Consider the following 16982-nt stretch of genomic DNA (forward strand, 5'->3'; position numbering starts at 1 on the left):
AAAAAATAAAAATAAAAGAGTGGCTTTAGTTACCAGTTTTTGTTATTTCTTATTTTTAATGTTTATTAATTTTGAGAGAGACAGACTCAGCGTGACAGGAGGGGGCAGAGAAAAGGGAGACACAGAATCAGAAGCAGTCTCCAGTTCTGAGTTGTCACAGCATAGACGCCAACACAGGGCTTGAACTGATGAGCCTTGAGATCATGACCCAAGCTGAAGTCTTAATCGACTGAGCCACCCAAGCACCCCAGTTTTTGTTATTTCTAATTTGAGAGTTTTAAAAGCATTGATTCAGGGACTCCTGAGTGGCTCAGTCAGTTAAATGTCCAACTTCGGCTCTGATCATAATCTCATGTTTCATGAGTTCAAGTCCCGCCTCAGGCTCTGTGCTGACAACTCAGAGCCTGGAGACTGCTTCAGATTCTGTGTCTCGCTTCCTCTCTCATTCTCTCTCTCTCTCTCTCTCTGCCCCTCTTCTGCCTGCACTCTGTCTATCTCTTAAAAAGAAATAAATATTTTAAAAATTATAAATTTTTAAAAAATGTTTAAAAAGCATCGATCTGACCATCAGGTATCTAAAGAACCAAGACTTTACACAGAATCCGAAATTTTTCCAGCTACCCAGAACATGGACTATATGGCATACCTTCTTTTCCAGGGTCTCCAGATTTTGATCGCAATCTCCTACTGTCACATTTCCTAATACTATCTGTCCATATATAGAAATACTGCACAGACGGGTAGCTCTTGCACGGCCCGCTTTAATAAAAAGAAGAAGAAGAAAAAAATAATGTTTGCAAAGGTGGCCACCAATAATGTGCCCCTATACACATCCCCATTTCAGTATAATTTAGCTGCTTCTCCCACCAAAAAGTGGAGTCTATTCCTTCATTGAATTGAGGCTGGACTTATAACTAGCATTGACCAAGAGAATGTTCTGTGAGAGCTCCAGAACCTGGCCTCAAGAAGACGAAGTTTCAGCCTTCACCCCCTTGGCACACTGTCCCACGACTGTTGAATTAGGAAGCAGCTCCAGTCTACTAGAGAATGGGAGGCTATGTGGAAGAGAACTGAGGCCCTTCAGTCTTGCCATGTCAGCACTCCATCTGCCAGAATAAACCCACAGAACAATGAGAAATCTAAATCATTAATTCTTTTAAGCCACAAAATTTGGGGTGGTTTAATATACAGGAATGGAAAAGTGAATTGTGCAGTTACTACAGGAATCTTAAAGGCAGATATCATCTGTCTTGATTTTTAAATCTGGAATTTAAAAGACCAGTCAACTATTTCCTTTCTTTGAAGTCTGCAAGGCCTTCCAGCAACTAAGGACATAGGGCTTTGAATTGGATATGATGAGGATTGAGAGATGGGAAACAATATGAAAAATTCCTACTAGATAATGAATTATATATTGATCTTTCCTTCTTTATCCAAACCTGAGTAATACCTGAAAGGCAAAGAGTTCTACTGTATTATAGCACCTATTTGATATCTGATTGACTCTCAATACTTTTGAATCATTGGGTTTATTTCCTATAATTATCACTGAGCCTCCCTAATTCAGTGTCTTAAGAAGCTGTTAACAGATAAAATCACCTCCTACAAGTATAAATCTACCGACTCAAAATCATTGAAAATATTTTGGTCATTTGTTATATAAAATTGAATAGTTTAGAAGTAATTCTTAATATAAAACTAAAAGTATATTTGCCAATATTTGGAATCTATATCCTTAAAATTATTTTACGGCCTCAATCTGAAATTCAAAGGTAAGTAAAATAAACTTTTTCATAATAGTTGCTCAGAAAATAAAAAGAACCAAATAAACGAACCAAATGAAAGATGGTGATTCTTTTATCCCAAAAACATTTAAAAAATCAAATGAGTGTGATGTCCTTTGATGCATATATTACTGACATTTTTACTGTTCCAGATTTGGTAGCACATAGTTATTTCTTGTAGCTGTATCTCTTTTATAAATTATAATGAAATATTTAAGACATATAAAACATATAAAAATTAAGACAGTATCCATGACATACAGTAATAAAAGTAAGTAAGTACCCATACATGAAGACCCATGTCTTTCACCTTCTGAGCTTTTAATCAAGAGGCTAGAAGGATTTATGTAATGAATAGGATCATGAATATTTGAGTAGGTATGATATATGTGGGCAAAGGCAATTTGGATTCTGCAAATGGAATACTGGTTTACATAATCTCTTAGAATAAATAAGGTAAAGAAACACACAGGAAAGACCAGTACCTATAAATACTGCAGTGTTTCAAAGAGCTTGATATAAACAAAAATATATATCCAAATAAAATGTGAGATTCTCCCCAGGGTTATTACTGAATGAAGTTCTATCAAACATTGTCATAAATGATCTAGAATTGGCTGTTATTGAGATATACAGTGCTGTAAGAAATGATGATATCCTGCAGGAAGATGTGAGAGACAGGAGGAGTGGTCAAATGAATATCAATGCAAACAAAATTCAGGTAAAACATTGAGAGAAAATGGGGTTCTAAGCTGTCAAAAAAGGAATCTATGAATTTTTAAGGGCTACTCTCAGAAGATATTACCCAATACAGCTTTGAAATAAGTCATCAAAACCCTGAATATCATCAGGGAGCATTTAAAAAATGTTTAAAAAACATTGTAAAAATGTTATTTGTTCCTTTATTCTTGGAATGTGTCCATGCACACAAGGTTGTCATGCTTCAAGAAAGGTATGATGAAACTAGGGAATGTTCCAAGATGGATAACTAAAATGACCAGGGAAAAACATTAAAAATATAAAAAAATTAAAAAATAATAATAAAATGACCAAGGAGATGAAGTACTACCAAGTGTGGACAGACTTAACTGAGCAGCTCTACCTAGAAAGATGAAGTCTGAAAGTAGACATAGTACAAATCTATACCTAATGTTTAATATTCAGACAAGTTACATAACACAGTGAGAAGATATTAACATGATCAAATACAGTAAACTGGGGAAATAAACCAATGGAAGAAGGAGTAAAAGGAATTTATAACTGATCTATACTATAGTTTTTAGGAGAATTAGAATTATGTGAAGTTGCATCCTAAACTTTGAACATTAGTATCATGAAAGGGAGCCAAACCCTTCCATTGAAACCTTCTTTGATGCCTCTTCCAGGAACTTAATACTAGTTGGAGGGATGCTAGGTATGACACAGCAGAGCAATTCATATGCTTACACAGAGGAGATGTTTGGAAAAACACATACCATTTAAAGTGTTCTTGCCACATTTTTGCTTGGAAGGACCATATTTTCCCACTGCAATTTGGTCAAAAGTAAAACCATACTCGGTACTGTTATTACAGACATTAGCTATAATGAAAAGACAAAATATATTTTGTTGTTATAAACTGTAATTTTCTTTTTAAAATTTCAAACCAGATAAAAGTCAAAGTTCAAAGCTTATTTAGTGTAATTTGAAGGATGAAAAACTTTAAGACTCATTGACATACCAGGAATTTCATATTTTTTTATCTGATTGAGTTAATACCATTAGAAAAACTAGTACATTAGATAATGGGTTTTAGTTAAAATGCACACGATATATAACCTGGTAGAGGTAGGATGTGATAACTGACACATCAAAAAAGATAGTGTAATCAATAGTTGCAATCTTGAACATTAAACACATACAGCCTATAGTACCAAAGGGCATGTGGGTCAAAGCAAAAAGACCAAAGTCATGAAGCATGTGAGATATACTGGCTTGTAGGAGTGCAGGAAACAATAGGAGTACATTTCTAGGGTTGTACATCTGAAGAAGGGAACATAAAGTATACAGAGAATTGGGAAGCATACTTTAGATGAAGATGTAGCTTTGAAATATTATGTATAATATCCAAGACAGGAAAGTAACCTACATATCTATCAGTAGATGAATGGATAAAGAAATATATATATTTACATATGTATATTTATATATATACTTATATTACATATATATATTTGGTGGGAAGAGTCATATATAATGTATATTATATATTTTTTATATATATTAATGAATTCACATATATTTTATATACATGAATATTACTTAGCCATAAAAAAGAATGAGACTTTGCCATTTGCAACAACATGGATGGACCTAGAGGGTATTACGCTAAGTAAAATAAGTAAAACAGAAAAGGAAAAATACTATATTACTTCACTTATATGTGGAATCTAAAAAAATGAATAAATAAACAAAAAACAGAAACAGATGCATAAATACAGAGTGGTTGCCAGAGGGGTTGAGGAATTGGTGAAATGAGTGAAGGAAAGTGGGAGATATAGGCTTCTAGTTATGGAGTAAACAAATTACTAGAATAAAAGGTACAGCACAGGGAATAAAGTCAATGGTACTATACCAGCATCGTATGGTGATAGATGGTAGCTACCCTTGCGGTGAACATAGCATAATGGGTAGAGTTGTTGAATCACTAGGCTGTACACGTGAAACTAATGTAACATTGTGTGTCAATTATGCTTCAATTAAAAACAGAAGTAGCGGGGCGCCTGGGTGGCTTAGTGGTTAAACGTCCGACTTTCGCTTAGGTCATGATCTCGCGGTTCGTGGGTTCGAGCCCTGCATCAGGCTCTGTGCTGACTGCCAGCTCAGAGCCTGGAGCTTGTTTCAGTCTGTGACTCCCTCTCTCTCTGACCCTCCCCTGCTCATGCTCTCTCTCTCTCTCTCTCCTAGAAAAAAAAATAATACATAAAAAAAATAAAAAAAGAAGTAGCTTTGAACTTTGATTCTGAGAGAGCACTGTCTGAAGTCAAACTGCTAATTTAACATCTCATTAAAAGAAAGAATAAAAAGACAAAAACTTCATCTCAATGTATAGTTAGATAGGAAGATGTACTTTGGTCTCAGAAAAGTTAAATTATATTAGAATTGTGATATCTGAAATGGGGTAATATAGCATAGTACCAACCAGCAGGACCTGAGAAAACCATATCACCCATTGCCTTGAAGTTAACAGCGCAACCAGAAGGAAAAGCATGTCAGTTTATAGAGAAACTTGATAGTTGGGAAACATACTAGATATATCTTGAACATACGAGTAAATAGCCCAAGAAGAAGACTCAGCTTTTACTATCAAGCTAATAAACGCATCCTAAAGCCATTGTCATTAAACCCATTGTTACTAAATCATTAACAGATGCATTTGAGAAGCTTTGCTGTTGTCCTTATTAACACGAGCCACCTAACCTCATACCCTAGTACCATCCCAGGTAACTTACGGATTGTACATCTCCATCCTTTCCACATTTCTGGACAAATGCATCTGCCATTTTCCCAGGTTCCACCATTACTGCAGAGGGATATTTCGGTGTTTGATGTGGGGGTTGATGTTCCTTAAAAAACAATAAATAATAGAATAGTTCACAAACTGGCTGATCAGTTTCTCCTTTTGGGTGTGAAGCCTTTAATTTCTACATGTAAAACAATCACCTTGAGTACCACTGGAGAAGCATTTTTTGTAACATCATCATGAACAAAAGTATATATTGAGAATTTACACAGGATATACAATGTATAAGAGAGGTTATTAATACCAAAAAGCTATATTTAAAAGACACAATACTTTGAACAAGGAGATTATGTTGGCAGCCATTTTCTGAACTCATAGGTTGAGTAAGAACTCCTTATGTGGTTAAGGTAAGTTGCACGGACTCTTACCGTCAGATGGTGACCCTGATATCTACCCCCACCCAATTATTTCAGCTTGAGTACCAACCCCAAAGTCACCTTGCTAATTGGTATTAGGAATCTTATGCTTCCCTCATCCCTCCCTTGCCGACACCATCCATCTTTCAGGGACCCCTGGACCTGGCAGAAGTGGGACTCTGGCAAGATTAGAATCTACTGAGGGAAACAAGAGAATAAACAGATTAGATAGATAGATATAGATAGATAGATAGATAGATAGATAGATAGATAGGCAGGCAGGCAGGCAGGCAGATAGCCAGTTAGGACACCTAAGTCAACATGCAGATTTTTTCAGGCTTTAAGAACACAGAAGAGAGATGTTTAGGACAGAGGCAATTTATCCAGGAATGACTTTCCAGAACAGGTGGTATTTGAATCAGATTTTAAGACTAATCTAGAAAAGCCAGATAAAAAAGGATGGCCCCAAACAGGCAGGATACAGAGTACAAAATCACAAAATATGGAAAGTTCTGATGTGTCCAAGGAACATAGTAAAGTTTAACAAATAAGGAACATTAGTTCTATGTGGAGTAACAGCAGGACATAGACTGGATTATGAGTGGGTTTATACACCTAGTCAAGGAGATTTAATCCTGCAACAGTCTAAAGAGAGCTGTTTAAAATTTTTTTAATGTTTATTTATTTTTGAGAGAAAGAGATAGCGTGCGCGCGTGTGCACACACACACAACACACACACACAAAAGTGGAGGAGGGGCAGAGAGAGGGAGACAGAGAATCCGACGCCAACTCTGTAATGCCATCTCTTAGCCTGACATGGGGCTTGAATGCACAAACTGTGAGATCATGACCTGAGCTGAAGTCAGATGCCCAACTGATTGAGCCACCCAGATGCCCCAAGTCTAGAGAGATCTTAAAACAAGGTAGTAACATAATAAGGAATGTGTTTTAAAAAGCTGCCTCAAGCAATATGAGAAGTGACTGAGGCTAGGCGGCAAGGAAGGCCAGTTAAATGGGGATCAGATGTAGAGCAGTGGTTTTGAGGAAGTTAGGTGTCAACAGATTCAGGAAGCATACCTGGGACAAGATTGTAAGGATCTAGTGATTATTTTGAGCTGGGAAGACTGAGGTCTCTACATTGAAGATAGGGTGGATGGTAAACAAATTAAGCTTAAAAATACACAAGGCAGAGTTCCTGCTCCAATAATGATAGAGTAGATTGTAAAATTTACCCCTCCCACAGATAACACTTCTAAATTCTGGACAAAAGTTTAGGGGTGCCTGGTTGGCTCAGTCAGTTACGTGTCTGACTTTTGGTTTCAGCTCAGGTCATGTACTCATGGTTTGTGAGATACCCCCCCTCCCATTGTCAGGCTCTATACTGACAACACAGAGCCTGCTTGGGATTTCTCTCTGCCTCTCTCACCCTCCCGAGCTTGCTCTCTCCCTCTCTCTCAAAAAATAAATAAATAAACATAAAACCATATATTAAAAAATATATATCCAATATTTAGTCTTTTATGTCTGAATACTTTGTTAATGTAATGTTATCCAGATTCATTTATGTTGCTGTGTTTATTGCTAAATAATCAATAATCCATTGTATGAATATACAGTAATTTGTATATTCAGTTAATGGACTTTTTTTTTTTTTTTTGGGCTACCATGAATAGAACTGCCACAATTGGGTTCCCTGAAACACAAATTCTGAATTGAAGATTTATCTATATAAAGGTTTCAGCATTTTGGAATCCATACTTGTCAGAGTGGGGGAGTCATGGAGGCAGGACTGGGTAGAGGAAGAAATAGAATTGCAAGAGAGTTAGAGTTGGAATGAGCCTTCAGAGGTGATGTCTCTGTTAGTTATCTATTGCTGCAGAATAAGTCACCCCAAAACTTAGTGGTTTAAAATGGCAATGATCATTTATTCTTCAGGGATTCAAGCACAATAAAACTAATCTATGGTGATAAAATCTGAATAGTGTTTGCACAAGGGGTAGGGAGTGGGGGTGGAGAGATTGACTCGCAAGGAACACTTGAAGAGCCAAAAATTAAGTCCTCCATTAAGAGAAACCTCGGGCTGCACGTAGCCCCAGTCCCAGTCCCAGGAAAAGCCTCCGACTCTTCAAGGCTAAAGCCATCCTCAGACCGCCCTCAGTTCAGCTAATCAAAAAGTAAAAAGAAACATTCCTATGGTCTGAGTCAAGGCTGGGAACTGCAGATACAAACTAGCCAATTTCTCACAGCTTGCCTGAACTCCACGTGGGCCCTTTGAACTCACCTCATAATTGGTCATTTTCAAAGGATTCTCAAAAGTCATGATTGGGTCCCACCAAAAGTAATGAACACCTCACAGATACTGAATGGTCAAAGCTGTTAGCAGGGGTGCTGTGCAATTGTAACTGGTGTTTATGTGATGATGCTACATGTACAGTAACACCCCCATCCCTTACTCCTTAAAAACCCAACTCGCTCTTGTTCTTGGCTTCACCTTGCTGCCATGACACCAGTAGGCTGGTGAGCCCCTGCTTGAGCTTGTAATAAAGACCCTTTTGTATTTGCATCGATGCCGGCTCCTTGGAGGTCTCTGGGACTTGCGACTCGGGCACAACACACTTACAGGTACAGCAAACAGTGAACATGGCCTAGCTTCTAGCTAGTTGAACATAAAACCTCACACGAAAGGCCTGTACCTCAATTCTTCTTGTCTAACCCATCATGTCTAACTTTCAACCAAAAAAACACAAAGCATGCCAAAAGGCAAAAAACAGCCTGAATAGACAAACCAAGCATCAGAAACAGACTTATATATGGCAGATATTTTGTAATTATCAGACCAGGAATTTAAATAACTATGGTTAATATCCCAAGAGATTTAATGCAAAAAGGAGGTAACATGTAAGAACAAGTGAGTAATATTAGAGAGATGGAAACTCTAAGAAAGAATCAAAAGAAATGCTAGAGACCAAAAATATTGTAACAGAAATGAAGAATGCCTTTGATGGGTCCATCAGTAGACTGGACAGGTCCAAGAAAAGAATAACTGAGCTTGAACAAATATCAGTAGAATTTCCTAAACTAAAATACAAAGAGAAAAAAGAATGAAAAATGTAAAAGAGTATCTTAAAAACTATGGACCAAAAGGTGTAACATACACATATTGGTAATACTAGAAGAAAAGGAAAGGGATAAAGGAACAGAAAAAATATTTGAAGCCTTAATGTCTGAAGATATTCCAAAATAAATGACAGACACCAAATACAGATCTAGATCAGAGAACACCAACCAGGATAAATGTCAAAACAAAAGCAAAAAAACAAAAAGAAAAACAAACAATAACAATGAAACTACAATTAGGCACATTTTATTCAAAATTCAGAAAATCAATGACAAAGAGAAAATTTCAAAATAAGCCAGAAATGTGGTGGGAGGAGGAAGTTTATCTGTAGAGAAACAAGTATAAGAATTACATTGAAACTCTTCTCACAAGGTATGCAAGCAATAAAATACTATACTGAAATATTCAGTATTGGAAGAAAAACACACTAATAAACAATTCTGTATCCAAGGAATTATCCTTTAAAAGTAAATGAGAAATAAAGACACTCAGACAAAAATTGAGGGAGTTTGACACCAGTAGATCTGCCTTACAAGAAATGTTAAAAGTTTTTCCAAAGAGAAGGAAATTATATAGGTCAGAAACTTGAATCTGTGTAAGAAATGAAGAGCATTAGAGAAGGAATAAATGAAGGTAAATAACAATCTTTTAATTTTTTATTCTTTTTTGTTAATTTTTTAAATGTTTATTTATTTTTGAGAGAGAGAGAGACAGTGGGGGAGGGTCAGAAAGACAGAGAGACAGAATCTGAAGCAGGCTCCAGGCTCTGAGCTGTCAGCACAAAGCCTAACATGGGGCTTGAACTCACAAACCGTGAGATCATGACCTAAGCTGAAGTCAGACACTTAATCAACTGAGCCACCCAGGTGCCCCTAGTTTTTTAATTCTTAATTGCTCTTACAAATAAGTTTATTCAAAATAATAACAGCAATGATGTATGAGGTAAGTATAGCTTATGGAAAAATGAAATAAATGACAGAAAAAAAATGTTGTAAGGGAAGAGAAGGAGGAATTGGTAATACTGTACTGGTAATAAGTCCTGGCAGTACTTATGAGGCTACAGACTGATATCAGAAAGTGGACTTAGATTAGGGACTTAGATTAGTTGGGCGTCCAACCTTAGATTTGGGCTCAGGTCATGATCTCATCCTTTGTGAGATTGAAAACCTCATCAGTCTCCCAAAGAGCCTGCTTGGGATTCTGTCTCTCTCTGCCCTTCCCCAACTCATTCTCTTTTTCTCTCTCTCTCTCCCTCTCTCTCTCCCCACACACAAAATAAATAAATACACTTAAAAAATACATTTTGGGGGCACCTGGGTGGCTCAGTCAGTTGAGCATCTGACCAGATTTCAGCTTAGGTCGCGATCCCAGAGAAATGTGGCTCTGCACTGAGCATGGAGCCTGCTTGGGATTCTTTCTCTCTCTCCCTCTGCCCCTGCTCCTCTCCCCCACTTGCTCTCTCTTTCAAAAAAACAAAAAAAATTGGTAGTTACTCTAGAGTTTGCAATATACATTTACAACTAATCTAAATCCACTTTCTTTTTATTTTAAACAAATAATTAAAAATCAGAGCAAAAATAAATGATGAAAATAGGAAATTAATAGACAAAAATCAATGAAACCAAAAGCTTCTTATTTGAAAAGGTCATTAAAATTGACAAACCTCTAGACAGTCTAACCATTAAAAAAAAAGAGAGAGAAGGCACAAATTACTAATAACAGGTCTGAAAAAGAGTCAGCACTACTGATCCCATGAACATTAAAGAATAACAAAGAAATATTGTGAACATCTCTATGCCCCAAATTTGATAACCTAGATGAAATGGACCAAGTCCTTGAAGGACACAATCTACTGAACTCACACAAGGAGAATAGATCATCTGAATAGGCCTATATTGATAAAGAAATTGAATCAATAATCAATAAGCTTCCAAAACAAAAGGCACCAAGCACCAGATGGATTTGCTGCTGAGTCCTACCAAACATTTGAGGAAAAATTGGTATCAATGTTTTACAGTGTCTTCTAGAAAACAGAAGCAAAAGGAAGACTTTCTAACTCATTCTATGAGGCCAGTATTATTCTAACACCAAAATTAGATAACGACATTACAAGAAAGGGAATCATATATCAATACCTCTCATGAATATAAAGGCAAGACCCCTCAACAAAGTATTAGCAAATCAAACCCAATAATATATAGAAAATATTATAACATAACACAGTATTCCCAATTTCTCCTTCTCTTCCTTTACAACATGTTCTCATCTTAGGGGAAAGCATCTAATTTCTTACCATTGAGTATGAGATTGGTTTATGTTTTTTGTAGATGTACTGTATCCAGGTGATACAGTTCCCCTATATTTCCACCTTGCTAAGAGTTTTTAGCATGAATGGTAGTGGGATTTTGTTGAATGCTTTTTCTGTATTTATTGATACAATCATGCGATTTTTCTTTTTTAGCCTATTGATATGATGAATTATATTAACTGATTTTCAAGTTTTGAACTAGCCTTGCAAATCTGGAATAAATCCCAATTTGTATTTCCCTGATGATGAATGATGCAGAAGAATGAGCCTGGACCACTTTCTTACACCATACACAAAAATAAACTCAAAATGGATGAAAGACAGAAAGCTATCAAAATCCTAGAGGAGGAAACAGGCAACAAGCTCTTTGACCTCAGCTGCAACAGTTTCTTACTTGGCATGTTCCCAAAGGCAAGGGAAACTAAGCAAAAATAAACTATTGGGACCTCATTAAGATGAAAATCTTCTGCACAGCAAAGGAAAGAATCAGCAATGCTAAAAGGCAACCGACAGAATGGGAGAAGATATTTGCAAATGGCATATCCAATAAAGGATTAGTATCCAAAATCTATAAAGAACTTACCAAACTCAACACCCCCCAAGAAACCAATAATCCAAGTAAGAAATGGGCAAATGACATGAACAGACATTTTTCTAAAGAAGACATCCAGATGGTTAACAGACACATGAAAAAATGCTCAACATCACTCATCATCAAGTAAATGGGTTTTTAAGAAAGCTGTGGTATATCTGTACAATGGAATATTATTCAGCCATAAAGGGAACTGAGCTGTGAAGGTCCCAAAAGATATGGAGGAATCTTAAATACATTTAGCTAAGTTAAAGAAGCCAGGCTGAAAAGGCTACACACTATATGATTCTAAATATGATACTCTGGAGGGGTGCCTGGGTGACTCAGTCAGTTAAGCATCTGACTTCAGCTCAGGTCATGATCTCACAGTTCATGAGCTTGAGCCCATCATTGGGCTCTGTACTGACAGCTCAAGGCCTAGAGCCAGCTTCAGATTCTGTGTCTCCCTTTCTGTCTGCCCCTCCCTCACTCATGCAGTTCTACGTGCACGTGCATGCTCTCACACTCTCACTCTCAAAAATAAACACAAAAAAAATTTAAATATGACATTCTGGAAAGGCAAAACTATAGAAACAGTAAAAAGATTGAGGGGTTGCAAAAGGGAGAGAGGGATGAATAGATGAAGCAAAGGGGATTTTCAGGCAAATGAACTATTCTGTATGATACTGTAACAGTGGATATTCGTCATTATATTTGTCAAAATCCACCAAACTGTACAACACAAATAATGAACCTTAACGTAAAATGCATTTTAATTAATAATGTATCAATATTTGTTCATTAATTATATAACAAAAGCAACCCACTAGTGTAAGATATTAATAATAAAGGAAGATATGGAGGGGAAGGGGTGGTGAGAGAGAATAAACGGGAACTTTGTACTTTGTACTTTCTGCCTAATTTTACTGTAGCCTGAAACTTCTCTAAAAATTAAGTCATTAGTATAAAAAAAGAAGATATGGATCCAGACCTCAAAGAGCTTAAGATCTACCAAGAGAGATTTAATTGTAATTATTATATGACAAACTTCTCCGTGTAACCAAGGAAATATGTGAATCTTTTTATTTATTGTTTACTTATTTTGAGAGAGACTGAATGTGTGAAAGAGAGTGGGGGAGGAGCGAGAAAGAGGGAGAGAGAGACTCCCAGGCAGGCTCCAGCCATCGCCACAGAACCCAATGCAGAACTTGAATCCACGAACTGTGATATAACGACCTGAACTAAGATCAATAGCCCAATGCTTAACTGACTGAGCCTCCCAGGTGCCCTCATGTGAATCTTTTTAAATTGTAGAATACTTCAAATACACAAAGTACAGAGTATAAAACATCCCCCACTACCCTAAAGCCAGTTTTAAAAGACAGGAAGTTTCTCTCAGATTTACTTCAGACTTTTCAAAAAATATGTAATAAAACTTTACAGAAAGAATTGAGACCCTTTATATTCCTTTCTACCAACATTCCTTTCTCTCCATCCCCAGAGGTTAACACTATATTGAAATTGTCATTTATCTGTTGCATTATATTTTATACTATTATTATATCTAAGATAATCAATACACAGCATTTACTGCAGTTTTTATTTGTCTTGTTTTTTACTATTGATTCAACTATTTTACTATATTTAAGTTAATTTTATTTGGGGGAGGAGGGACAGAGAGAGAAGGAGAGAGAAAATCCCAAGCAGGCTCTGCACTGTCAGCCCAGAGCCTGATGTAGGACTCAAACTCATGAAACCATGAGATCATGACCTGAGCCAAAATCAATATGCTTAACCACCTGATCCACCCAGGCTCCATGATTCAACTGTTTTAATGGTTTCAGTTCTATTTAGGTTCTTTTTCTTCCTTTGGGGATAAATTTGGTCATTTATATTTTTTTAGAAAATTGCCACTTGGCCAAAGTTTTTATATTAGCTAGGATAAGATTTTCATGGTGTTTGCTTATGATTTTATTAGTTTTTTTAATCGCTGCTTTATTTTATTATACATTTTAATAGGTAATACATTCACAGAGTTGGAAAATACAAATAACATGCAAAGGTACATTACCTTGCTCCCATCCATAAATATATACAAGTAATAATTTCTATTCATTTTTTCCAATCTTTCTTTTTTCAGTACAAGCAAATATAAACTATAGTCTTATTTTCGTCCTCTCTTTTCTGTAGCTTGCTCTTGCACCTTACAATGAATGTCCAAAATCTTTCCACAGCAGTTCATAAAGAACTTCCACATCTTCTTTTACAGCCGCATTCTGTCTATTATAATAAACCCTGATTTATCTGACCACTTACTGACGGACACTTGTGTTGTTTTCAATTGTTTCAAAATTGCACTGTACATATTCCCTGCAATTGTGCAAATTCTTCTGGAGAACGAATTCCCAGAAGTGCAATTCTGTGTCAAAGAGTGCACCTTTGTCATTTGACAGTTATTTCCAGCTGGCCCCACCCCGTTGTATTAATTTGTATTTTCACCAGCAACACAACTCTATGCAGGGTCTGGGACAAAGTACAATGAAGACCTATATATCATTTATATAAAAGTAGGTGTAAAACTTGTAAATTAAGCTCACAAACTGCTAAATAAAGATCGTGTGCTTGATTCTAATGTCAGAATAATCATACCTTCCTAAGGACCTGGAAGTCCAAGTCTGAATTTAGGAACTGTAGATTCCTCGGAGTTGGACTTCAGACTGTGAGGAGCAACCCTGGCTGCGGCCGCCCCCCTCTCTCCTCATGCCTGTCTGGGTCCCAGGCCCAAGGCGGCCTTGTGCTGCCACCTACAGACACCTGAGCCACACCACCAAACTATGGGCCAGGGAAGCACTGCGCGGGGGAGGGGGGGGGCTCCCCAGAGACAAGAACTTGCGAAGAGAGGTGCGCAAAATCTTCCTGGAAGCCCAGCAGGGACTCTGGGTACCCAGATGCAAGATGTGCAAAACGCAAATCCTGGGAGAGGAAATGTAGGCTCTGGGTCAACGTGCCCTCTTGAGTTTGGCTTAAACCTTGTCTGTTATCCTACTTCTCTGTGTTGTGATCTGCTTTACTTTTGCACATGTTGCTTCATTATGCCTTTCTGTCTTAACAAATCTCGCTGGATATTTATCTTCTTAAATTCATCTTTTCAAAAAATGAGCTTTTGGTTTTGTTGATCTCCATTCTTGTTTTGTTTCCATTCCATTGATTTGTTCTTATTTTCATTACTACCAAACAGTCTTCTTTAGAGTTTACTTTCTTTTATATTTATTTATTTTTATTTATTTTATCTCCAGGCCCAGCTTAATGACAGAAGCATAGAAAGTACAACAAACGTTTGCTGACAGGCCTGTTTGGCATTTCCATTTTGGTTGAGGCTATCCAGCCCAAGCTGAGCTACCACTCCTTTGTGATAATCATATTTTTATAACCTTTTGCTCCCCAGTTCAAGACCCTGTCTCCTGAAATGCCTAAATTACCTACAGTATACAGCAAAGGGAGTATTGGTATTTTTAAGCCTCTTTAGTTTAAGTAAAGAAAGGCAGACTCTGAAAGATTAAGTGCTTTGTTTCATTTAACTAGTTTTTAAACCTATGGACTCATAAAAATGACATTTAGCTATTCATTAGCCCAACATCCCCATTCTACATACAGAGTACATTCTACATAAAAGGTAACTTGTTTCAGGTCAATAAATAATTGATAGCTGAGTGGAGTTAACTCAGATCTCTTGGTTACTAATCAAGTGCTCCTGTTCCATCCTAAAAGTGCTGCCTATACCACAGGAATAACAGGGATGGTGAGTATCAGCTTCAACTTGAGGATTCCCACTCTGGAATGTGTTTAGTAGTAGCATTTATTTTTCTTTTATAACACCAGGAAAATATTAATATTTTTCTATATTTTCTTACATTATAATAAGTAGTATTTCCAGGAATATTAGTCCTATTTTCAATATCTTTACCATACTTCATGAAAATTAAATGTAAAACATCTGTAACACTACATGCTGTTTGAGAAAGTAGCATAAAATACTAAAAATGCCAATGAAAAATGTGAATTTCATTTCTTCTCCTAAACTAGACAAAATTGGAATCTGTTTTGAAAAATCTATTTTACTTAAGTGTAGGAATAAAAATACTCTTCCTTAGTCAAAGAAATTCCATCAGGAGACTCTAGTGTCTAGCTCAAATTCTTTAGGGTTTTAAAATCCTGGCATCTGTCAAAAATCCTCAACAAGATACGTGTAAATCAAATTCAACAGCACATAAGAAGAATTATCTACCATGATCAAGTGGGATTCATTCCTGGGTTATAGGACTGGTTCAATACTCGCAAACTAATCAGTGTGATACATCACATTAACAAAAGAAAAGGTAAAAACAATATGATCCTGTCAATGGATGCTGGAAAAATATCTGACAAAATACAGCATCCTTCTTAATAAAGTCCCTCGAGAAAGTCAAGATAGAAGGGCCTTACTTAAACATCATAAAAGCCATCTATGAGAAGCCCTCAGCTAACATCATCCTCAATGAGGAAAAACTGAGAGCTTTCCCCCTGAGATCAGGAACACGACAGGGATGTCCACTCTCACCACTGTTGTTTAACATAGTGCTGGAAGTCCTAGCATCAGCCATCAGACAACAAAAGGAAATCCAAGGCATCAGAATTGGCAAAGAGGAAGTCAAGCTTTCACTTTTCACAACGACATGATACTCTACATAGAAAACCCTGCAGACTCCACCAGAAGCCTACTAGAACTGATCCATGAATTCAGGAAAGTTGCAAGATACAAAATCAACGTACAGAAATTGGTTGCATTTTTATATACCAACAATGAAGCAACAGAAAGAGAAAACAAAAAACTGATCCCATTCACAATTGCGCGCGTGCGCGCGCGCGCACACACACACACACACACACACACCAGAAAATACCTAGGAATAAACCTAACCAAAGATATAAGAGATCTCTATGAAGAAAACTATAGTAAACTTATAAAGGAAATTGAAGAAGACTCAAAGAAATGGAAAAACATTCTATGCTCATGGGTCAGAAGAATAAATATTGTTAAAATGTCATTACTACACAAAGCAATCTACACCTTCAATGCAATCCCAATCAAAATTGCACCAGCATTCTCAAAACTAGAACAAACTATCCTAAAATTTGTATGGAACCACAAAAGACCCCGAATAGCCAAAGTAATATTGAAGAAGAAAACCAAAACGGGAGGCATCACCATCCCAGACTTTAGCCTATACTACAAAGCTGTCATC

At 36.7% G+C, this 16982-nt stretch overlaps 1 protein-coding gene across 1 annotated transcript in view; it reads right to left on the reverse strand.

Annotated features, from left to right (window-relative positions):
- Window positions 1–16982, reverse strand: part of ADGRG7 (adhesion G protein-coupled receptor G7) — a 66772-nt gene that overhangs the window by 43975 nt on the left and 5815 nt on the right. The window contains exons 2-4 of the mRNA XM_077774943.1: window positions 5276–5389; window positions 3260–3364; window positions 647–759 (exon numbers count right to left, since the gene is read on the reverse strand). Coding sequence (XP_077631069.1) covers window positions 647–759; window positions 3260–3364; window positions 5276–5389 — 332 coding nt within the window. The remainder of the gene's footprint in view (window positions 1–646; window positions 760–3259; window positions 3365–5275; window positions 5390–16982) is intronic.

This window comes from Crocuta crocuta, unplaced genomic scaffold (genome assembly GCF_008692635.1).
Source record: "Crocuta crocuta isolate KB4526 unplaced genomic scaffold, BGI_CrCroc_1.0 scaffold6, whole genome shotgun sequence".
NCBI lineage: Eukaryota > Metazoa > Chordata > Mammalia > Carnivora > Hyaenidae > Crocuta > Crocuta crocuta.